Below are 26,264 nucleotides of genomic sequence, written 5' to 3' on the forward strand. Positions count from 1 at the left end.
AGTGGCGCAGCATACCAGCAGCTATAGAGGAATACAACACATGCCAGCAATAGTACACTATACTATAATGTATTACTGCTGGGATATGATGTTGTCAGAACATTTGGGGTAAAAGAATACATATAAGATCGCACATTTTATATGTTTCATAGTGTTCCACATTCATATATATGTTTAGCAGAAGCGACACCATTTTGTGTCTTAAGTTGACTCATAGTTCAAAAACCTGTGAATAAGGCTGTGTTACCAGAAGGACTTTGTCTCACAGGGGGGTTTATAAACCTTGCCTGTGCCATTTCCCAGGTCATATCTCTTTGGGTTTGACACTTATAAGATAAGGGAATGATGAGGAATTCTGGTTTCATGGGAGATGAAAGGGTCTGATGAGCACAAGCTGTTACAAGCTACATAGTGTGGTCTTTATATATTGAGGCCATGAGGCTTATTCACAATCCCGGTGGAATAATATACTGTATCTTAAATAGTATTGTGTCTTTATAATGCCAGAACAATTTATGTGCATTAGTAGTTTATATAGTATAACTCGTTAATACATAGACATTACTGGGGTCCCAGGTATAAGATCCTATAATAACTTCAAAGTATTAGACTGCTTTGATCACATTCCGGCATTAGTTTAAAGGAACTTTCCAAGGCATGTGTGCTGATCATAAAACCTTCTCAATCATAAATTTAGGGGATGCCGAAATGTCTAGGTTTGTTGTTATTTTGTTTGACATATAAAACAATTTATGATGCTATACCAGGATTCAAGTCACAGGGGGTCGTAAGTCATGATTAACTCTGAATGACCTTAAAATTGTCATGGAAGCATGAATCAGATGTACAAAACAGATAAATAAAAAGGCCAGTATGGTGGCCTGAGTTTATGGGAGGAGCCCGGAGGGTATTTAAGCAGCCCACTCACACATGCTCTTTGTTGGTTCAGTGTGCGGTACTACACGTCACTGGGCCGACTCTTCCCAGCTCACCTCATGTCCGTGAGTCTGTGCATTCAATCGCATTCAACATCGCAAGCGCTTTGCGGCTTCTCCCTTCATGGTCTTTGCCGGCGGTTCCCGCTTACTTCGCAGGTAGGATTCAAATCTTTTCGTATCTTGTGCAATCTTGCAATTCGTTATGCTTCCTATCCTGCATCCCTTTTGGGAAAAAATCTGCTTCTGAGTTACTTTTGCTCATGTTTCAACATCATTTGGCTCAGGCGTAGTACATTTGTAACTTCCTTCTGCTACACATACGATTCATTTGTAAATCCATTTGGAGATTGACATGTGTTTGTATGGGTTCTTTGGCAGATTGAGGTGGTAATTGGACTCACATGGTGCCTTGTCTGCACTTGATTAGCCTGGGGGGATGGGTGGTTGGTAGGTGTTCGGTTTCAAAGCAAGGGGTAGCATACATTCTACAACCAATTTGTATCAGATTTGTTCAATACTCCTTACTATCAATTTGTAGCGGATTCATTTCATGCATTTTACAACCATTTTGTATCAGATACATTGCATACTTTCTACCATTGTCATTCATTGTTTCCCCATGTCGTGTGTTTTAGTTCCCGCAGCGGAACTTACGAATTGCTTGTACACGGCTCTTCTCTCTCATTTATTTACCAAAGTTATTGCCTGTGTGTCACGCATGGCGCCACACCACACTCTTCGGATGTGTTGCACATCCACTCCAGTCTAAAGCAAACCCAGTCGCACGTTCATTGTCCCAGGTAGGATTCGTTAGCTTGTTTGTCATGTCAAATTGGTGGCCACTCATGGTGTCACCCGTACCATATGTTTGGTTCCCGCAGTGGAGCTTACAAAGCATTGATACGCACTTCTCGTGTTCTATTTTCTACACCAAACCTCAGTCCGCCGCAAACTCACTCGCATGGCCCACTGTCGCAAGTAAGATTTGTTATTACATTCTTTATGTCTTATCAATTTGCTACCATTTGTTGTCTCCCATATCGTTCATAAGTGGCCCCTGCAGAACCTACGATTCAAACAGGCGTTGTCCTTCTACCTTATACTGCTTGCTTAAGGTACAAACAAACCAGGTGTTTCTATCCTCTCTCAGTAACCCAATTCTTATTGATTGAGACCTTGCAACCATGCAAATCATCTCAGCAGTCTGATACCCTTGCAACACATGACCCTTACAAAATGCAAAATGCAAAAAAAAACAAAAAACGCAAAAAGGAAAAAAAAATATAAAACGCAAAAAAAAAAAAAAAAAAAAAAAACAATTGCCGCCACTTAATCTCAGTCCAGCAACCTGACACATGTTGAGACCGTTGCAACGACGCAAAATTCGTCTCCACAGCCTGACACCCTTGTTGAGACCCTTGCAAACGCAATACCGTTTTAGCAGCCCCACACTCATGGAGACTCTTGCAAGCACACAAAATTGTCTCAGCAGCCTGACACCCTTGTTAAGACCCTTGCAAACGCAATACCGTCTCAGCAGCCCCACACTCATGGAGACTCTTGGAAAGCACGCAAAATTCGTCTCTGCAGCCTGACACCCTTGTTGAGACCCTTGCAAACGCAATACCGTCTCAGCAGCCCCACACTCATGGAGACTCTTGCAAGCACACAAAATTGTCTCAGCAGCCTGACACCCTTGTTAAGACCCTTGCAACACATGACCCTTACAAAACGCAAAAAAAAAATAAAAAATGCAAAAAAAAAAACGCAAGAAGAAATATAAAAAGTGCAAAAAAAAAAATTGTCACCACACAATCTCGGCCCAGCAACCTGACACCTGTTGAGACCATTGCAACCATGCAAAATCGTCTCAGCAGCCTCACACCATTGTTGAGACCCTTGCAAACGCAATACCGTCTCAGCAGCCCTACACTCATCAAGACTCTTGCAACCACGCAATACCATCTCAGTAGCCTCACACCATTGTTGAGACCCATGCAAACGCAATACCATCTCAGCAGCCCCACACTCATCGAGACCCTTGCAACCACGCAATAACGTCTCAGCAGCCCCACACTCATCGAGACCCTTGCAACCACGCAATACCGTCTCAGCAGCCTTACACCATAGTTAAGACCCTTGCAAACGCAATACCGTCTCAGCAGCCCAACACTCATCAAGGCCCTTGCAACCACGGAATACCGTCTCAGCAGCCTCACACCATAGTTCAGACCCTTGCAAACGCAATACCGTCTCAGAAGCGCCACACTCATCGAGACCCTTGCAACCACGCAATACTGTCTTGAGCAACCTCCCACTCGTCAAAGACCTTTGTGACCATGCAGTCTCACCCCAGCAACCTGGCATTCATTGAGACCCTTGCAGCCAGACAAATCATCTTTGGCCTCATGTACACTGCTGTTGGTTAAAAAAAAAAATGGGTTCAGACGGATGTTCAGAGGCATTCGAAACGCATTCGAAACGCCAATGCCTGTAACAGCTTGTAAACACTGCCAGATGCGGTAACTCATGTTTACCAGCGTTTCATTTACAGTCGTTTTCATAAAAAAATTTAAATAAAGGGGAATATTGTCTCAGCAACTTGACACTCATTTGAGACCCTTGCTAAATGTAATATCATCTCAGCTACCTCACACCCGTCTAGACCTTTGCAACCACACAATCTCATCTCAGCAACCTGACACCCGTTCAGACCTTTGCAGCCATACAAAGTCGTGGCAACCACACAATGCCATCTCAAAACAAACCTCATAATCATCGCGACCTTTGCAACCAAGCAATATCGTCTCAGCAAACCAGACTGAGACCCTTGCAAACACGCAATGCCGTCTCAAAACAAACCTTCATACTCAAGGCCCCTGCAACCACACAATATCGTTCCCAGCAACCTGACACTCACTGACACCCTTGCAACCGCACAATATTGTCTGCAGTAGTATAAAACACTTTGCGGCAGGCACCTACGTGCAAACCCGAATACAAACTAAACTTGCAAACACACCTCAGTGACAATCAGCCACACAAACACACAGTGGCACCCAGTTGGCCATTCATCTTCAGTGGCACGCGGGCCACTCATCTTTTCTCTGTGTTTTTTCCCTGCGGTTAGTTCAGGTTTTCATCCAGCACCAGCGAGTGCACGTTGGCCTGCGAGTGCATGTATATCGCCTTGTTGAGCACCTGTGTATTGTCTTGATTTTCTCACACCAATGCAAGATCCAGTCCAAGTTCTCAAACTAGACCAAGCATCAGTAGCAGACTTAGCTATGTGGGACAACTTCCCCACCTGATAGAACAGCATTTCAATCTTCATCCCGGCAGTGTCAGCCGAGCCACCAAAGGCTTTTGCAGCCATTTTTAGGCCGCCACTGGTTCTCCAAAACTTGGCCCCCAGAAATTCTCTTAAATTTTTGCTTCACCCAGTCTTCATCACACCTCGTGCTGCACCCCATCGTGGCAGCTGCCCAGGTCTGGGACCACACTTGAACAGGACAGACACTGTTCGACACCACAGACAATCAGGCCACAGCCGACATCATGAATTAAGGTAGATCTAAATCACTCCCCATCACTTCCTGCGCAGGCTTGCGCAGCTGTCACTCCGTCACCAGTTAATATCTTATGTAGACCTTTTCCAGGCAAATGCAAAAAGCAGCTGATGCGCTTTCCTATTCCAACCTTGGAATGGATGTTTTTTCCAGCAAGAGCCTGGAGCCGACCCAACAACTATCCCTGTCCCACCATGGACATTGCTGACGATGGACTGAAGTCACATCTCACCAACGCAATCCAACTTATTAACCACTCATTGGCACGCAACACACTGAAGGCCTATCGCACTGCTTGGAACACTAATCGCAAATTTTTGGCCCCTTGCCCCGGAGCAGCAATAGGCAACGTTGGACACATCCTAGCCTTCTTATCGTATTGCCACATGCAGCTGACCATTTCTCAATACTATCACGCCATATCTAGATGGCTTCCAGCATTTCCTGTCCCTGCAGGACCCCAGTAAACCGTCAGTATTCTCGAGCCCATGCAGTCAAGTCCCTCCTACAGGGCATACAGAAGCACCAACCTGTAGTCAGTGGCAAGCGCCTACCTTTCAAGAGTCCCTTCTTAGGGACATGTCTAAAATCCTTACTCGTTCCCTGTTTAGGGCTTTGCCCAGACTAGTCACCCAAACAGCCATCTACCAGGCCTTCTACGGTTCCCTACAACCTAGTGAATTTAGTCAGCGGCTCCGGCAGTCACACACTGCTCTGACGCCACCCGACTCGCTTTCGAACCACTACACTCTCACAGTCTGCAAACGCAACAAACCAGCCCCTGGGGTTGACATCAACCTGTTTCAGACTGACAACGCCTGACGCCCAGTGACGGTGCTCGACCCACTACTGCTCCATCTACCCAGCCAATCTGATGGTAGCTCGTTGCTACCCTTTCTAAACCAGCTCCCTGAGTGTCAGCCAGTGTGTCAAGCATGTCAGAATCCTCCTAAGTAACTTGGGCTTCAAACCCCAGTCAGTTCTCTGGACATTATTTCCGAATTGGAGCAGCCTCAGTTGCCTCCCAACAGGGAGTACCAGACCACGTAATCAAGATACCAGGCTGATGGAAGTCTCCTTGTTTTGCCACATACATCCCAAATCCTCATGAAGGAATGGCACAAGCCTTTACCAAGCTGGCTCAATAATTACAAGAAATCAATATAAACTATTTCCCTATCTGAGTCTTTTGCCCCCTTTTCTTGGCATACTGACCAGACCACCAAGGCACACTTCAGGTCTATTTATGTTGTAAGTCTTGTCGCGTGTTTATGTGATCCACATCTCTCTCGGTCAGAGGGTAACGACCATAAATGAATAAGAGGATCTTTATTGGAAACCAAACAGCAAGGTCAAAGTCCACGCTGACGATCGTAATCGCCAGAAGAGACGTCCAACGGTGCCAGGGTCGATAGCCAGGGAAGAACGTCAGCCAAGCCGGAGTCTGTAGCCAGAGACGGGGTGAAACGAAGCCGGGAATCAGGAACCAGAAGGAACGTCTGTAGCCGGGTCGGTAACCAGGAACAAGCAGCACGATCACAGGAGGGGTAACAGACAAGAGGCCCAAGCAAGGAAATGCTGCAGCTGCCGTCATATATATATGCAGAGCAGCCAGCTCCTCCCAGTGGGAAGGAGGAGCCGCAGAGTGAGGCAGGTTACAAGAACCCCATGAAGCAAGATGGCCGCCAGCACATGTCAGTGATGAGAAGCCTGCAAAGAGGTAAGACCATGACAGTACCTCCCCCTCAAGGGCCCCTCCTCCGCGGCGCAAAATACAGTTTCTGGGGAAAGCGCACGTGGAAGGCTCGGAGGAGGGCAGGAGCATGGACATCTGCGGAAGGAACCCAGGAACGCTCCTCTGGACCATACCCACGCCAGTGGACCAAGAACTGCAACCGGCCATGGACCAAGCGTGAGTCCAGGATATTGCTCACCTCGTATTCTTCATGATCGCCCACCTGGACAGGACGAGGCCGAGGAACCGAGGTGGTGAAACGATTGCATATTAGTGGTTTCAACAGGGAAACGTGAAACACATTAGAAACCCGCATACCCGGTGGAAGCGCGAGAGCATAGGCAACTGGGTTCACCCTGCGGAGCACACGGAAGGGACCAACAAAGCGAGGAGCCAGCTTAGGAGTAGGCACTCGGAGGTTGAGATTGTGAGTGGACAACCATACACGATCTCCGACCTGGTAGGAAGGAGCAGGCAACCATCTGCGATCAGCCTGGAGATTCTGGCGCTGCGCAGAGACCCCGAGGGACCTCTGGATCTGTACCCATGAAGCACGTAGGGCAGAAAGGTGGTTCTCCACAGCCAGAACATCTTGGGGAGAGAATGACTCTGGTAATACGGCAGGTTGGAATCCATAATTGGCCATGAAGGGAATCATCCCAGAGGAAGAGTTAACCGCCGTGTTCCTGGCAAACTCAGCCCAAGGCAGAAGGTCAACCCAATCGTCCTGATGATCGGAGACATGGCAACAAATGAATTGCTCCAGGGCTTGATTGGATCGCTCTGCGGCCCCATTGGACTGAGGGTGGCAAGCCGAAGAGAAGGAGAGTCGAATACCCAACTGAGAGCAAAAAGCACGCCAGAACCTGGACACAAACTGACTCCCTCGATCCGAAACTATCTCTTTAGGCAAACCCTGCAACCGGAAGACCTCCCTGGCGAAAACCGTGGCCAACTCCTGTGCAGTGGGTAACTTCTTGAATGGGACACAGTGGCACATTTTGGAGAACCGATCCACAATCATGAGAATGACCGTATGGCCTCGGGACACCGGAAGGTCCACAATGAAGTCCATCCCCAGGTGTGACCATGGGCGCTCCCCATTGGGAATGGGCTGTAGAAGTCCCAACGGAAGGTGCCGGGGGGATTTATTCTGGGCACAAACAGAGCATGCCGCTACATATGCGGCAATGTCAGACCGCAGAAAAGGCCACCAGAACAAACGTGAGACAGCCCAGGACAGCTGATTCTTTCCAGGATGCCCCGCGGTCTTGGAGTTATGGTAGGGTCGCAACAACCGGGTATGCAACTCCTCAGGCACGAAACATCTACCATTGGGTCTCCCAGAGGGAGCACCGGATTGGGCCACCAGAATCTGCTCTCCAAGGGGAGAGGTCAAGCCGGTGCGGATGGCGGCCAGGATCTGATTTGGAGGTATGACTGAAGTCGGTATCGAATGCTCCCTGGACAGCTCGGAGAACTGACGTGATAAGGCATCCGCCCTGACGTTCTTGGAACTGGGTAAGTAGGAAACCACGTAATTAAAGCGTGACAGGAACAGAGCCCATCTGGCCTGACGGGGTGTCAATCTCTTGGCCTCCGAACGGTACGTCAGATTCTTGTGGTCCGTCAGGATGAGAACCGGAACCACAGAACCCTCGAGCAAGTGCCTCCATTCTTTGAGAGCCTGCACGATAGCCAACAGCTCTCTGTCACCAATCTGGTAGTTGCACTCCACGGGCGACAGTTTCCTGGAGTAGAACCCACAGGGAAGCAGAGGACCCTCTGGTGTCCGACGCTGAGACAGAAGGGCGCCTACTCCCGTCTCAGACGCATCCACCTCAGGGACGAAGGGCAACCCAGGATTGGGATGAGACAGTATGGGAGCCGAAGCAAAGGCTGATTTTAGAGCCTCAAAAGCCAGGATGGCCTCGGCCGGCCAATCATGGGAATTACTGCCCTTCCTGGTCAGATCCGTGAGAGGATTGGCCAGCATGGAGAAGTCCCTGATGAACTTCAAATAATAATTGGCGAAGCGCAAAAAGCGCTGCAGGGAACGAAGACCAGTGGGCTGTGGCCATTGTAGGACTGCCGAAACCTTCTCAGGGTCCATGGAGAACCCCTCCGCGGAAATGATGTAACCTAAGAAGGTTACCTGGGACCGGTGAAATTCGCATTTCTCGAGCTTACAGAAAAGCTTGTTCTCTCGTAACCGTTGCAACACTCGCTTGACATCCGAAATGTGGGCCTCCATGGATTCAGAGTAAACCAAGATATCGTCCAAATAGACCACTACACACTGCTGCAACAGGTCACAAAAAACATCATTGATAAATTCCTGAAAGACTGCGGGCGCATTGCACAACCCACAGGGCATAACCAGGGATTCGTAATGACCGGTCCTGGTGTTGAACGCGGTCATCCACTCATCATCCTCCCTGATCCTTACAAGGTTATATGCAGCCCTCAGGTCGAGTTTGGTAAAGACCGTGGCCCCCTTGAGACGGTCGAACAACTTGGAAATCAACGGAATCGGGTATGCATTCTTAATCCTGATACAATTTAGGCCCCTATAGTCGATGCAAGGCCTCAATTCTCCACCCCTCTTTTTTACAAAGAAAAATCCAGCCCCCGCTGGGGAAGAGAATTTGCGAATGTGCCCCCGGGAAAGCGCCTCCCTCACGTACTCCTCCATGGCTTCATTCTCAGCAACCGACAGTGGATATACCCTGCCACAAGGAGGAATGGCACCAGGTTGTAAATCTATGGCACAATCGTATGGGCGGTGCGGAGGCAGAGCACCCGCGCGCACCTTATCGAATACATCTAGGTACTCCCTGTATTCAGAAGGCAACACGAAGTCCGAGGAGGCACACAACACCTTGACAGGCCCATGGATGCAACTAGCCCCACACTGTGGGGACCACGAGAGGATCTCGGCCGATCTCCAATCGAAAGTCAGATTATGCCTCTGGAGCCAGGGGTACCCCAAGACCACCGAGTAGTGAAGAGACAAAATGACTTGAAGGCAGACCGACTCCCTGTGAACAGCCCCAATGGCTATCTCCACTGGAAGGGTCTCATGAGTCACCTGCGGCGGCTGAAGGGGTCTGCCGTCAATCGCCTCAAGAACCAGCGGAGAAGCTCGAACCTGCAGAGGAATGGAGTTTGCGGCAGCAAATCTACTGTCGATGAAAAGGCCACCAGCACCAGAATCCACCAACGCCTGGGCCGCCACTGAGCCCCCGGCCCAGGAGAGGACAACGGTGAGCAGTGGTTTCTCAGCACGGAAAACCGGGGACGAGGAAACTCCACCCAAGATCTGTCCCCGACAGGATCTCAGGTGCGAGCGTTTCCCGGACGGTTCGGACATGACAACCGAAAATGCCCACTCAGACCGCAGTACATGCAACGACCCTCACGTATCCGAAGTGCCCTCTCCCCCTCAGACAGGCGAGCAAACCCCAGTTGCATGGGCTCACCCCCAGACACGTCAACCCCAGGAGGCGTGGGAGGAGAGGGAGGAACGGGTGGGAAAGCAAACGTAGGCGCCAATCTGTTGGGAGGCCTCCGCAGCCTCTCCTTAAAGAAAGGTCTCTCCCTGAGTCTGGTGTAAATCAATATCAGGAAAGAAATGAGAGCCTCGAGCCTAGGTCTTTAGCCGCAATCTCATCTTTCAAGGTGTCAGAGAGACCATGGGAGAAGGCCGCCACCAGGGCCTCATTATTCCAGCCCACCTCTGCTGCCAGGGTACGAAACTCAATGGCGTATTCGGCTACCGATCGTGAACCCTGTCTGAAGGACATGAGGAGCTTCGCAGCAGAGGCAGAGTGAGCCGGCACATCGAAAGCCCTCCGAAGAGAAGCAACAAAACCGTAAAACTCAGCAACCACCGGATTGTTGTTCTCCCAGAAAAGGACTTGCCCAGGCCAAGGCCTTGTCCGAGAACAGCGAGATCAGGAAGCCCACCTTCGATCTCTCAGTAGGGAAGGCATGCGGCAGCAACTCAAAATAAATGCCCACTTGGTTAAGGAAGCCTTGGCACTTCCCAGTGGGAAGGAGGAGCCGCAGAGTTAGGCAGGTTACAAGAACCCCATGAAGCAAGATGGCCGCCAGCACATGTCAGTGATGAGAAGCCTGCAAAGAGGTAAGACCATGACAAAAATTAGGAATTATTAGACACCACTGCCCCCTACAGGTTAATATCGGCATGGTTCAAGATAGTCACCCACCAAAACATATTATCATGTGACATTGCCAGTCATGTGATAGGGGAATACACACCCACTTCTTTGGGGAGATAAAAAGTGATTACTCAGGACAGAAGGTTCTCTGAGAAAAGCTTGGTGGGAGCGAGATGGCTGGAGCTGATCCCTGGAGGGCTGATGGCTGGAGCTGCTTTGATCTCGGATCTCTGAAGGAAGCTGGAAGGCAGAGAGTGACCGCAAACATGTAAAGGGTTCACAGAGAATCCTTCATCAGGATTCTCACTTTACCAGTATGTAAGAGTTCTGCTTGAGAAGGGAAAGTATGATCTTACATCCTCTATGCAATAGGTAGTTTAAACAGATACCAACTGTGGCCACTCTATTATCTTAGCAAGTGTTAATTGGATCTGGAATATCTTTAACTGCAGCATAAGATTATTCAGAGGCAATTAAAGAAGTAACGCATAGACGTACTGTATATAGATACTTGTTACATATATCGATCACAATATCATTGTGAGTCCTAGTGAATGGCCTAATGTTGGGATATGTTTAAACAGGTGATGCAGTAGAGATAGCCTTGTGTGTTAAAAAGACATTCTTGGCCAAATTACCAAGAACTGTCCACAGGACATCTTGTCCTTGTGTTTTAAGAAGCAGTAGATCTGTTTGTCATTGAGAAGAAATAATACAAGGTCAAGGTTATATCACTAAAAGCTAAAAGGTTTTAAATACGCCAAGATGATTTAAATAAGAGCTATGAATTTACCTTGTCATATGATGTAAATATTATCTAAACATTCAACCATCGCTTATTTCTGATTATAGAAGCATATCATTTATTTGTTTTAACGAATTGTACCTGATTTTAATTTTGCACTATTTAGTTAATAAATATATATGTTTTAAATATTCATTTGTATTGCTTGTCCTCAAAATAGCACGGATAAAAGAATTTTGATATTTTGTATTGTAGGAAAAATCTCCCAAAGATTTACATATTTTCATAAATACAATAATATTTTATAGTTCAGAATAAATATTCTGACGGTATGTGTAGGCTCTACGCCGAGATACGTCAATGGTTCTGACAATGTCTTTCTCTATAGATGGCGTTATTCTGCATTGCGCTGTAAAATACTATTGCTGGGATTTGTAGTCCTCTGTAACTGCTGATATTCTGCACTGTGTTGTATATAATGAACTATTGCTGGGATTTGTAGTCCTCTATAGCTGGTGGTATTCTCTATTGCGCTGTATAATGATTATACTGTGCAATGCAGATTACCACTGACCAGTTATAGAGGAACTACAAATCCCAGCAATAATACATTATACAGCGCAATGGAGAATACCAGCAGCTATAGAGGAACAACAAATTCCAGCAATACATTATATAAAACGCAATGCAGAATACCAGCAGTTACAGAGGACTACAAATCCCAGCAGTGCAGTGTGCCATTTTTTTTAAAACAGGAAACCAAACAGGTCGGTCCCCCTTACCTGTTTCTGACCAATCTGTGCACCGGGCGGCTCCCGTCCCGAGTCCCTCAACAGGTCGCCGTCGCCCTGTTCCATGTTGGCACTGGCGCCGTAATGCATGTGCCCATGTTGCCTTGCACTAGCGCTGGCCCTGCATGCAAACCCCACAAAGTAAAAAAACTGCTAGATAGCCTAGGGCAGCAACCAGTTAAATATTAATAGAAGCTTCATTGAAAAAATTGAATGGTTAAAAAGAAAAAAAATACTTCTTCAGAGCAGAACAGATTTATCACCCAAGGACACTAGTATAAAACTGGAGTCTCACTGAATGAACAGTGAACAGTGAGACAAACTTAACAATTTTTTTGCCAGTATCTAATCATCTGATGGTAGCATGCATACAACCATGGTCTATGAATACAAGTCTTATGTCCTGTAGTGTATGACCAAGATCTTGCAGTTACCATTAGACATGTGCAATTAATTTTGGTCCAAATATAAATTCAAACAAATTTTTGGTTATTTTGAGATTCGGATGTATCCAAATCTCAAAAAAACAGTGTCCCCCCCCACCCACCAATCCATATGAGGCCCTTCGGGGTTTGATATATTTTTTTAACAAGAACGAGACCCCCCCCCCCAAATCATAATAGGCCACATGCCCTCAACATGTGGGGGTGCTTTGGGGCACCTTGATAAGGGCTTCTTCCCCACAACCCTGGCTATCAGAATCTGGAAACCCCCTTTAACAAGGGGCCCAGCCCCCCCTATGTAAATGAGTAGGGGTACCTCTATTAATTCACCAAAAAAAGTGTAAAAAGTAAATAAAAACACAACACAAGTATTTGACAAGTCCTTTATTAAAAAAAAAAAGTCCCCGGAGTAGATCCATCCTAATCAGGATGTCCATCACCATGAAAAAAACCTCCAGTCCCAACAAAGACCCCGCCTACTTGTGACATTGTTGATCTGGGCTTGCTGGGACGAGGACGTCACAAGGGGGTATGCTCACCCGATGACATCATCGGGTGGCCCCCACCCTTTAACTATTTAGGAACTGACAGGCGGCGGAGCTGGCAGATGGTGGGAGCCCCTGATTGGTGCAAAGCCTTTTTTTTTTCTTTGGGGTCGGCTTCTTTAGCTGCTTTTTTTTTTTGCAGTGCCTTGATAAAGTATTCATACCCCTTAAAATTTTCCATATTTTGTCATGTTACAACCAAAAATGTAAATGTATTTTATTGGGATTTTATGTGATAGACCAACACAAAGTGGCACATAATTGTGACGTGGAAGGAAAATGATAAATAGTTTTTCAAAGTTTTTACAAATAAATATCTAAAAAATGTGTGGCATGCCCCCTTTACTTGCCTTCAGAAGTCACCTTATTAGTAAATAGAATCCACCTGTGTGTAATTTAATCTCAGTATAAATACAGCTGGTCAGGGATAAAGTTGTGGAGAAGTTTAAAGCAGGGTTAAGTTATAAAAAAAATCCCCAGCTTTGAACATCTCACGGAGCACTGTTGAGTTGAGTTCAGTTGAGAGGTATCTTAATATAGCACGTCTTACCCCGAAGAGTGCTGACGCGCATAGCAGAGTTCCTGGGAAAAGAGGAACCAGAAGCAGCACAGAGCGGCAGAAAGGGTTCATCATCCAAAAATGGAAACAACAGTAAACCTACTAAGACATGGCCGTCAACCTAAACTGACAGAGCAGGCAAGTAGAGCATTAATCAGAGAAGCAGCCAAGAGACCCATGGTAACTCTGGAGGAGCTGCAGAGATCCACAGCTCAGGTGAGAGAATCTGTCCACAGGACAACTATTAGTCGTGCACTCCACAAATCTGGCCTTTGTAGTAGAGTGACAAGAAGAAAGCCATTGTTGAAAGAAAGCCATAAGAAGTCCCATTTGCAGTTTGCGAGAAGCCATGTGGGGGACACAGCAAACATGTGGAAGAAGGTGCTCTGGTCAGATGAGACGAAAATGTTACTTTTTGGCCTAAAAACAAAACGTTAAAGGCCAGATTCACAGAGATCGGCGTATCTCTGTGCGGGCGTAGCGCATCTCATATGCGCTACGCCGACGTAACCTAGAGAGGCAAGTACAGTATTCACAAAGCACTTGCTCCCTAAGTTGCGTCGGCGTAGCGTAAATGGGGTGGCGTAAGCCCGCCTAATTCAAAGTAGGCAAGTAGTGGGCGTGTTGTATTTAAATTAACCGTTACCCCATGTAAATGCATGGCCGAACGAACGGCGCATGCGCGTGCATGCTCAGAATCACGTCAAATTTACTCCCTAAGATACGCCGGCTCAATGCCTGTGACATGAACGTAACCTACGCCCAGCCCCATTCACGTACAACTTACGTAAATGACGTAAAAATATACGCTTGTTCTGACGTCCATACTTTGCATTAACTGCACCTCATATAGCAGGGGTAAGTTTACTGCCGGACGTAAGCCTTACGTAAACGGCGTAGCTTAATACGACGGGCACAAGTACGTTCGTGAATCGGCGTATCCAGGTCATTTGCATATTTGACGCGTAAATCTACGGAAGCGCCCCTAGCGGCCAGCGTAAATATGCACCTAAGATACGACGGCGTAGGAGACTTACGTCGGTCGTATCTTGGCCAAATTCAGGCGTATCTTGTTCCCTGAATAGGGCGCATAGATATGATGGCGCATCACAGAACTTACGCCGCGTATCAATAGATACGTCGGCGTAAGTCGTCTGTGAATCCGGCCCTATGTGTGAAAACTAACACTGGACACCACCCTGAACACACCATCCCCATAGTAAAACATGGTGGTGGCAGCATTATGTTGTAGGGATGCTTTTCTTCAGCAGGGACAGGAAAGCTGGTCAGAGTTGATGAGAAGATGGATTGAGCCAAATACAGGGCAATCTCAGAAGAAAACCTGTTAGGGACGGCAAAAGACTTTGGACTAGGGCAGAGGTTCACCTTCCAGTATGACAATGACCTTAAACATACAGCCAGAGCTACAATGGAATGGTTTAGATCAAAGCATATCATTCATGTGTTATAAAGGGCCTGGTATGGATTGGGGGGGGCCTCACACTGTTTTGTTCTGCATTTTTCATTATAGGCATTCATTTGTTTACATTTCAGCTGGCAGCAAGGAAACCTGTTGACAGCTGATGAATCGTCGGTTGTTCAGAACGCAGCAGGCGGTTTCACTGTCCACTCCTTAACAACCAGCTATTCTTCACATAGAATTCAAATCGGTTGATCATTTTTTGACTGATCCAAATTTGGAATTCATTAGAAAATGAATAAACAAAATTAAACTAAACTTAACTAATTCCAAAACGAATCAACGAAACAATAATAGTGATATAACGAATCTATCTGAAACAAAACAAAAATAGTTTTCCGTTCTGCACATGTCTAGTAGTCACCTTTTACTGCCTCCAACCTTCTGTTACTGTAAACAACTAGCAGTTCTGTTAGGCCCCATGCACACGAGACGCAGATGCAAACTCATCTAAACACACGTTTTCAAACGCCCGTTTTTGCCGCGTTTGCGCTTATAAGCGTTTGGTTAAGAAACATAAGACCCTCGCTAAGCTCAAAAAACAGTATTATTTAACCATTTCAGCCATTTTTTGAGACCAGAGTGAGTAGCAGCTGAGAGAGCAGCAGTGTACGTGTATTTAGCATGTCACTTGCCACGTCACCTGCCTCAAGTTGTGAATTGTCCACTTTCCACGTCATCGGCCACATCACCTGGCCACGCCACCTGTCACAAGTTGTGGATTGTCCACTGGCCACGTCACCTGCCATGTCACCTGGTCACAAGTTGTGGATTGTCCACTTGCCATGTCACCTGGCCAACTCACCTGGCCACATCACCTGCCACGTCACCTGGCCACAAGTTGTGGATTGTCCACTGGCCATGTCACCTGCCACGTCAACTGGCCACATCACCTGCCACAAGTTGTGGATTGTCCACTTGCCACGTCACCTGCCACAAGTTGTGTATTGTCCACTTGCCACGTCATCTGCCACGTCACGTGACCACGCCACCTGCCACAAGTTGTGGATTGTCCACTTGCCAAGTCACCTGGCCACGTCACCTGCCATGTCACCTGGACACGTCACCTGCCACAAGTTGTGGATTGTCCACTTGCCATGTCACCTGGCCACGTCACCTGCCACGTCACCTGGCCACGTCACCTGCCACAAGTTGTGGATTGTCCACTGGCCACGTCACCTGCCACGTCAACTGGCCACGTCACTAGCCACAAGTTGTGGATTGTCCACTTGCTATGTCACCTGACCACGACACCTGCCACAAGTTGTGGATTGTCCACTTGCTACGTCACCTGCCACAAGTGGATTATCCATTTGCCAAATCACCTGACCACGTCACCTGCCACAAGTTGTGGATTGTCCACATCACCTGTCATGTCACCTGGCCACGTCACCTGCCACAAGTTGTGGATTGTCCACTTGCCATATCACCTGCCACGTCAACTGGCCATGTCACCTGCCACAAGTTGTGGATTGTCCACTTGCTACATCACCTGACCACGACACCTGCCACAAGTTGTGGATTGTCCACTTGCCACATCACCTGCCACAAGTGGATTATCCACTTGCCAAATCACCTGGCCACGTCACCTGCCACAAGTTGTGGATTGTCCACTGGCCTCGTCACCTGACATGTCACCTGCCTCAAGTTGTGGATTGTCCACTTGCCACGTCATCTGGCCACGTCACCTGCCACAAGTTGTGGATTGTCCACTGGCCACATCACCTGCCACGTCAACTGGCCACATCACCTGCCACGTCAACTGGCCACGTCACCTGCCACAAGTTGTGAATTGTCCACTTGCCATGTCACCTGACCACAACACCTGCCACAAGTTGTGGATTGTCCACTTGCCAAATCACCTGGCACAAGTTGTGGATTGTCCACTTGCCAAATCACCTGGCCATGTCACCTGGCCACGTCACCTGCCACATCACCTGGCACGTCACCTGCCACAAGTTGTGAATTGTTCACTTGCCACATCACCTGGCACGTCACTTGCCACATCACCTGCCACAAGTTGTGGATTGTCCACTTGCCACATCACCAGGCCATGTCACCTGGCCACATCACCTGCCACGTCACCTGGCCATGTCACCTGCCACAAGTTGTGAATTGTCCACTTGCCACGTCACCAGGCCATGTCACCTGGCCACATCACCTGCCACGTCACCTGGCCATGTCACCTGCCACAAGTTGTGGATTGTCCAATGGCCACGTCATCTGCCACATCACCTGGCCACGTCACCTACCACAAGTTGTGAATTGTACACTTGCCACGTCACCTGGCCATGTTACCTGCCACAAGTTGTGGATTGCCCACTGGCCACGTGACCTTGCCACGTCACCTGCCACGTCACCTACCACAAGTTGTGGATTGTACACTTGCCACATCACCTGGCCATGTTACCTGCCACAAGTTGTGGATTGTCCACTGGCCACATGACCTGGCCATGTCACCTGCCACATCACCTGGCCACGTCACCTACCACAAGTTGTGGATTGTCCACTTGCCACGTCACCTGGCCATGTCACCTGCCACAAGTTGTGGATTGTCCACTTGCTACATCACCTGACCACGACACCTGCCACAAGTTGTGGATTGTCCACTTGCCACATCACCTGCCACAAGTGGATTATCCACTTGCCAAATCACCTGGCCACGTCACCTGCCACAAGTTGTGGATTGTCCACTGGCCACGTCACCTGCCATGTCACCTGCCTCAAGTTGTGGATTGTCCACTTGCCACGTCATCTGGCCACGTCACCTGCCACAAGTTGTGGATTGTCCACTGGCCACATCACCTGCCACGTCAACTGGCCACATCACCTGCCACGTCAACTGGCCACGTCACCTGCCACAAGTTGTGAATTGTCCACTTGCCATGTCACCTGACCACAACACCTGCCACAAGTTGTGGATTGTCCACTTGCCACGTTACCTGGCCATGTCACCTGGCCACGTTACTTGCCACAAGTTGTGGATTATCCACTTGCCAAATCACCTGGCCACGTCACCTGCCACAAGTTGTGGATTGTCCACTTGCCACATCACCTGCCACAAGTGGATTATCCACTTGCCAAATCACCTGGCCACGTCACCTGCCACAAGTTGTGGATTGTCCACTGGCCACGTCACCTGCCATGTCACCTGCCTCAAGTTGTGGATTGTCCACTTGCCACGTCATCTGGCCACGTCACCTGCCACAAGTTGTGGATTGTCCACTGGCCACACCACCTGCCACGTCAACTGGCCACATCACCTGCCACGTCAACTGGCCACGTCACCTGCCACAAGTTGTGAATTGTCCACTTGCCATGTCACCTGACCACAACACCTGCCACAAGTTGTGGATTGTCCACTTGCCAAATCACCTGGCACAAGTTGTGGATTGTCCACTTGCCAAATCACCTGGCCATGTCACCTGGCCACGTCACCTGCCACATCACCTGGCACGTCACCTGCCACAAGTTGTGGATTGTCCACTTGCCAAATCACCTGGCCATGTCACCTGGCCACATCACCTGGCACATCACTTGCAACGTCACCTGCCACAAGTTGTGGATTGTCCACTTGCCACATCACCAGGCCATGTCACCTGGCCACATCACCTGCCATGTCACCTGCCACAAGTTGTGGATTGTCCACTTGCCACGTCACAAGGCCATGTCACCTGGCCACATCACCTGCCACAAGTTGTGGATTGTCCACTTGCCACATGACCTGGCCACGTGACCTGGCCATGTCACTTGCCACAAGTTGTGGATTGTCTAATGGCCACGTGACCTGGCAACATCATCTGCCACATCACCTACCACAAGTTGTGGATTGTACACTTGCCGCGTCACCTGGCCATGTCACCTGCCACAAGTTGTGGATTGTCCACTGGCCACGTCACCTGCCACATCACCTGGCCACGTCACCTACTACAAGTTGTGGATTGTCCACTTTTGTCCACAATGCAATGCAAGCAATTCATTTTTTTATGTTTTCTTATGGTTTTGCATCATTTTTGAGATTTCTAATGTAAAAAAATAGTTCACCTTTAAAAACGCCTATAGCAAACGTTTTCGCGTTTCAGACGCAAATCGCGGCAAAACGCCGCTAAACGCGGTACCGGCGTTTTGCCGCGATTAGCGTCTGAAACGCGAAAACCTTTGCGTCTGAACCCATTTTTTTGCTTCTGAAAAAACGAGTATAAACGCAATTGCCGAAAAACACAGAAAAACGTGACTGTGTGCCTGGACACATAGGATAACATTGAATGTGTTCAGGGCAGTTGAAAAAGCTGTCCAAATGCCTCTGAACACTTGTTTACCAGCGTCTCGTGTGCATTGGGCCTTAGGCTTCATGTACACATGCTGCTGGTAAACGGACGTTTAGGAGCAGTTTGGCACTTTTTTCAGCTGCCCTTGAACACTCCTCTATGTTATCTTATCAGTACATGTACACAGGATCGTTTATAGTAATTTCTAGACAGTTGAGTTTTGAAGCATTTGAAACTCAAATGCCTGTAACAGCTTGTAAACGCATGTAAACACGGTAACTTGCATAGTGATAAATATTTTTTCAAATAGTCAAAAATGTATTTAACCACTTAAGGACCGGACCAATATGCTGCTAAATGACCCAAGGGGGCTTTAACAGACAAGGGGGCTTTAACAGACAATTGCGCGGTCGTGCGACGTGGCTCCCAAACAAAATTGGCGTCCTTTTTTCCCCACAAATAGAGCAAATAGAGCTTTCTTTTGGTGGTATTTGATCACCTCTGCGGTTTTTATTTTTTGCGCTATAAACAAAAATAGAGCGCCAATTTTTTAAAAAATGCAATATTTTTTACTTTTTGTTATAATAAATATCCCCCCAAAAACATATATAAAATGTGTTTTTTCTTCAGTTTAGGCCGATACGTATTCTTCTATCTATTTTTGGTAAAAAAAAAATCGCAATAAGCGTTTATCGATTGGTTTGTGCAAAATGTATAGCGTTTACAAAATAGGGGATAGTTTTATCTTTTTATTTTTTTTTACTACTAATGGCGGCGGTCAGCGATTTTTTTTGTGACTGCGACATTATGGCGGACACTTCGGACAATTTTGACACATTTTTGGGACCATTGTCATTTTCACAGCAAAAAATGTTTATTGTGAAAATGACAGTTGCAGGGGGTGCTGTAGGAGTTAGGGTTCACCTAGTGTGTGTTTACAACTGTAGGGGGGTGTGGCTGTAGGTCTGACGTCATTGATTGAGTCTCCCTATAAAAGGGATCACTCGATCGATGCCACAGTGAAGCACGGGGAAGCCGTGTTTACATACGGCTCTCCCCGTTCTTCAGCTCCGGGGAGCGATCGCGAGGGGGCGGCTAGAAACGAATAGCCGCGCCCTCGTCCCGAATTGCTCCTGAAGCCACGGGAACTGCTGCATGTACCGGGGGGATCCCGATCGGACCCCCGACCCACGTCTAGGCAGGGACGTACAGGTACGCCAATGTGCCTGTCTGTGCCATTCTGCCGACGAATATGTACATGGGGCGGTCCGGAAGTGGTTAAAAACGCTCCTAAATGCAAATGCAACAAAATGTGGAATATAAATGCGGCAAAACGGACGTTTTTAAACATTGTTTACTATCAAGTTAAATCACTAGTTATGTCAAGTTAAATCACTGACGGGACATTGCATTTTCACTTTATCGGTTGCTGCTGTATTGGATTAATACATATATACAGTATATACACACACTATACGGTATATACACATACATCAACACACATACAGTATATTCACATAGATATACAGTATACACACACAGTAAATTTGCCAAGATTTTGTCAATTGGCTGTTCATACACATACTTTTGCTCTGTCCTCCAACAATGCACGACTTCTGTAGGTCGACACAATTCAGTTCCATGCAGTTTTCAAGAGTTCCACTTTGCCCACAAGTACATACTTTATAACAGCCTACTTCTCCTGACGGTACTTGAATGAGAGTTCCCTGCCGTACAAGAAAGTCAGATGCTTCTCCCAGTTTGCAGCCTATTGAAATTAGTGATACAAAAATAACACGATTATATATAGGTAAGTATATTTGTGAAAAAGTAGACATATATGACATTCTTATTTTGCAGCTCATAAACGTATTCTAGTGGCTTTCAGTCCTATCACAAGTTCTTAGGTTTGCAGGCCGCAAATCCGCCCAATATTAACCATAATACTTTCTTTAAATACAATCAACATGAATAAATGACAAAACACACTAATACAATAATATGGCGTAAAATGGCCTTGGCACTATATTGGTTTAATTATAAATAATAACAAAACATTCACCAAGAAATAATTTACTTATTGAAAATACATCTCCATAAATTAAGGCCCGGATTCAGAAACGAGTTACGACGGCGTATCTCCAGATACGCCGTCGTAACTCTGAGTGTGCGGGGTCGTATCTATGCGCCTGATTCTTAGAATCAGTTACGCATAGATTTCCCTAAGATCCGACCGGCGTAAGTCTCTTAGGCCGTCGTATCTTAGTTGCATATTTAAGCTGGACGCTAGGTGGCGTAAATATGTAAATTAGGTAGATACGCCGATTCAGAAACGTACGTGCGCCCGGCGCATTTTTTTTACGTTGTTTACGTAAGGCTTTTTCCGGCGTATAGTTACCCCTGCTATATGAGGCGTATGTAATGTTAAGTATGGACGTCGGGCCAGTGTCCAATTTTTTACATTTTCGTTGTTTGCGTAAGCCGTTCGCGAATAGGGTTTTGCGTAAGTTACGTTCACGTCGAAAGCATTGACTATTTGCGGCGTAATTTGGAGCATGCGTACTGGGATACATGCGCCGTTCGTTAAAAACGTAATTTACGTAGGGTCACACTGAATTTACATAAAACACGCCAACACCATCCAATTTTGAATTAGGCGGGCTTACGCCGGCCCTTATACGCTACGCCACCGTAACTTCGGGCGCATAATCTTTCTGAATACCATACTCGCCTCACAAAGTTACGGCGGTGTAGCGTATAGGAGATACGCTACGCCCGCCACATTTGTATCTGAATCTGGCCCACCATGTATATAAGGCCCCTTTCACACGTGCGGACCGTATGTCTGCTTTTTCATCCATCTGTTTGCGGGTGAAAAAGGGACATACATTGGTCCCTATGTGATTGCGGGTGTCAGCGGCCAACTAAATCACAGAACTTTCTCTATCTACAAAGTAGAGAGTGTTCTGACTTGCCTGTTCGCCCCCTTCCCCCTCAAGAGGCTTTCTCCACACCACGGAGAAAGCCTCGCATTACGGTGTTGAGTTACAGACAGAAGAACAGGAAGTGAGCATTTCTCAGAAGAAATAAGGACATTTAAAAGCAAAATCGAGGGATGAGGTAAGTGAAGGAGGACTGCACTAAGGTAAAGGAAGCTATTTAGGGGAAAAAAAAATCCTTTACAACTTTACAACAGAAACGAGTTACGACGGCGTATCTTCAGATACGCCGTCGTAACTCTGAGTGTGCGGGGTCGTATCTATGCGCCTGATTCTTAGAATCAGTTACGCATAGATTTCCCTAAGATCTGACCGGCGTAAGTCTCTTACGCTGTCGTATCTTAGTTGCATATTTAAGCTGGACGCTAGGTGGCGTAAATATGTAAATTAGGTAGATACGCCGATTCAGAAACGTACGTGCGCCCGGCGCATTTTTTTACGTTGTTTACGTAAGGCTTTTTCCGGCGTATAGTTACCCCTGCTATATGAGGCGTATGCAATGTTAAGTATGGACGTTGGGCCAGCGTCCAATTTTTTAAATTTTCGTTGTTTGCGTAAGCCGTTCGCGAATAGGGTTTTGCGTAAGTTACGTTCACGTCGAAAGCATTGACTATTTGCGGTGTAATTTGGAGCATGCGTACTGGGATAAAAACATCATTTACGTGGGGTCACACTGAATTTACATAAAACACGCCCACACCATCCAATTTTGAATTAGGCCGGCCCTTATACGCTACGCCACCGTAACTATTAGCAGTGAAGTTTATGGGCTTTTTCTGAACACCCAAAAATCGCGTTCAAAGTGCAGTTTTTTGGTCTAAAAAACGAAAAACGCTCAAAAACATTGCTCGCCAGCATTTTTTTTTGCGTTTTTGATCCATTAAAAAAAAAAACGCTAATAAATGCCATTACAAAAACGTTAAACATTGAAAGACTCCCTGCAAAGCTACTGCCATTTTTATAACATTCTTTTAGCGTCCAGTGTGCATGGAGCCTAAAACATTTTAGGAAGCAGGGGGCAGCCGCAAACCCACAAAGGCAGGCCCAAAGTGTTGTGCCTTCCTTTTAACATTTTCAAATATCAATACATTTATACAGCTGGAACCTTTCATTGTAATTCAACCACCTGATACAGACATAATATAACTGTAGATCAAACATATTTGGATAAATCAAGCCAATACCATTATAATACAGGTTAAATGTTAAATTGTGATTGATATAACTAGAAAATGCATTTCCTGAGGAAAATGCGAGTGGGAATGCTGAATAGCTGAGCCCGCACCAAAGCCATTCACCATAACCACTACACTATCTTTAGGACACACAGCTCCTTTCTCTATCTGCAAAGTAGAGAGTATGCTGACTTCCTGGTCGCCCCTCCCCCCTCAAGAGGTTTCCCCTCCCCCAGGTCAGTGAGGAGGAATATTGCACTGAGGTAAGGAAAGCTATTTATGGAAAGAAATGCCATTACAAACGCTTTTTAATTCACAGACCAATACATGAATTACGCCTTCAAACAAAACGTAATAAATCCACAACCGTACATGCGATCGATACAGCGACTTCACCGTTTGAAAGACACGGCCCTTGTGAACGCATCGATATGAAATTTATGTTGATAAACTTAAAATTGTGGCCATGCCAGCGATTTAGAAAAGAGCGTCTTTGTGTGTTTTGCAGGAACATTTTTAAAATTTTTAACATGACGGTCAATGAGAGTGGTTTTGTCGCTCTTGTCCTTTAGAAGCTCCTGGAACTAAAACTAAAATACGTATCACAAAACTGATCACATTGCCTGAAACCAGACAAGCATACCTACGTTTTGATATATAAATTGTGTATGACAAGTAGATCTTGTGGGCGTGAGAGCAATTTGTTCCCCCTTTTTTTAAAGATAATTTTTTTTTCAAAGATCTCCACTGTAAAGGTCACATGACACACTCTAAATCCCTTCCATAGGGTTACATTATAACCGATTACATTTTCTGAAAAAATCGCTAAACGTAAATTGCGTTTTCACAAAAACCGTAAAAGATATCAATCTGAAAAGTCATGTTTGGATAGCTGAATATTTTGTGACCGCTTTAAAGTTTGTTTGGTGTCTGTAAGTGAAAGTATGAAGGAGCTGAAACTTTTGGCAGAACGTGTGTTTTGAAGCAGGAAAAAGGATGTTCTCATTGACTTCAATGTTAAAAAAAAGTGTCTAAAAGCTTAATATTTTAAAAAGTATAAATAGTACAAAAAAACTTGAAGTCCCATCGTTAGCTGAACGAGATGAACATTTTAAAAGTTGAATGGTCTCAATAGCTGAAAGTATGCAGAAGTTACGCAGAGCCAAAAAACGTACGGAATAAAATTAAAATTAAAATTAAAATTAAAATTAAGAAGAACTAGAAAATGCATTTCCTGAGGAAAATGCGAGTGGGAATGCTGAATTGCTGAGCCCGCACCAAAGCCATTCACCATAACCACTACACTATCTTTAGGACACACAGCTCCTTTCTCTATCTGCAAAGTAGAGAGTATCCTGACTTCCTGGTCGCCCCTCCCCCCTCAGGAGGTTTCCCCTCCCCCCTCAGGAGGTTTTCTCCCCCCCCCAGGTCAGTGAGGAGGACTTCGCTGAGGTAAAGAAAGTCATTTAGGGAAAGAATTACCATTACAAACGCTTTTAATTCACATACCAAATACGTGAAATACGCCTTCAAACAAACCTTAATAAATCCACAACCGTACATGCGATCGATACAGCGACTACACCGTTTGAAAGACACTGCCCTTGTGAACGCAGCGATATGAAATTTATGTTGATAAACTTAAAAATGTGGCCATGTCAGCGATTTAGAAAAGAGCGTGTTTGTGTGTTTTGCAGAAACATTTTTTAGATAATTTAACATGAGAGTCTATGAGAGAAGATTTCAGGCACTTGTCCTTTAGAAGCTCCAGGAACTAAAACTAAAATACGTATCACAAAACTGATCACATTGCCTGAAACCAGACAAGCATACCTACGTTTTGATATATAAATTGTGTATGACAAGTAGATCTTGTGGGCGTGAGAGCAATTTGTTCCCCCTTTTTTTAAAGATCATTTTCTTTTTCAAAGATCTCCACTGTAAAGGTCACATGACACACTCTAAAGCTGCTCCATAGGGTTACATTATAACCGATTGCATTTTCTGAAAAAATCGCTAAACGTAAATTGCGTTTTCACAAAAACCGTAAAAGATATCAATCTGAAAGGTCATGTTTGGATAGCTGAATATTTTGCGACCGCTTTAAAGTTTGTTTGGTGTCTGTAAGTGAAAGTATGAAGGAGCTGAAACTTTTGGCAGAACGTGTGTTTTCAAGCAGGAAAAAGGATGTTCTCATTGACTTCAATGTTAAAAAAAGTGTCTAAAAGCTTAATATTTTAAAAAGTATAAATAGTACAAAAAAACTTGAAGAAGTCCCATCGTTAGCTGAACGAGATGAACATTTTAAAAGTTGAATGGTCTCAATAGCTGAAAGTATGCAGAAGTTACGCAGAGCCAAAAAACTTACGGAATAAAATTAAAATTAAAATTAAGAACTAGAAAATGCATTTCCTGAGGAAAATGCGAGTGGGAATGCTGAATTGCTGAGCCCGCACCAAAGCCATTCACCATAACCACTACAGTATCTTTAGGACACACAGCTCCTTTCTCTATCTGCAAAGTAGAGAGTATCCTGACTTCCTGGTCGCCCCTCCCCCCTCAAGAGGTTTCCCCCCCTCCCCCAGGTCAGTGAGGAGAAATATTGCCCTGAGGTAAGGAAAGCTATTTATGGAAAGAAATACAATTACAAACGCCTTTTATTCACAGACCAAATACATGAATTAAGCCTTCAACAAAACTTAATAAATCCACAACCGTACATGCGATCGATACAGCGACTTCACCGTTTGAAAAACACGGCCCTTGTGAACGCATCGATATGAAATTAATGTTGATAAACTTAAAAATGTGGCCATGTCAGCGATTTAGAAAA

At 46.1% G+C, this 26,264-nt stretch overlaps 1 protein-coding gene across 2 annotated transcripts in view; it reads right to left on the reverse strand.

The window, feature by feature from the left end:
- Positions 1 to 26,264, reverse strand: part of RECK (reversion inducing cysteine rich protein with kazal motifs) — an 861,635-nt gene that overhangs the window by 208,195 nt on the left and 627,176 nt on the right. For both annotated transcript variants that reach the window (XM_040353423.1, XM_040353422.1), the window contains one exon: positions 20,843 to 21,025. In XM_040353423.1, coding sequence (XP_040209357.1) covers positions 20,843 to 21,025 — 183 coding nt within the window. The remainder of the gene's footprint in view (positions 1 to 20,842; positions 21,026 to 26,264) is intronic.

This window comes from Rana temporaria, chromosome 5 (assembly GCF_905171775.1).
Source record: "Rana temporaria chromosome 5, aRanTem1.1, whole genome shotgun sequence".
Taxonomy (NCBI): Eukaryota; Metazoa; Chordata; class Amphibia; order Anura; family Ranidae; genus Rana; species Rana temporaria.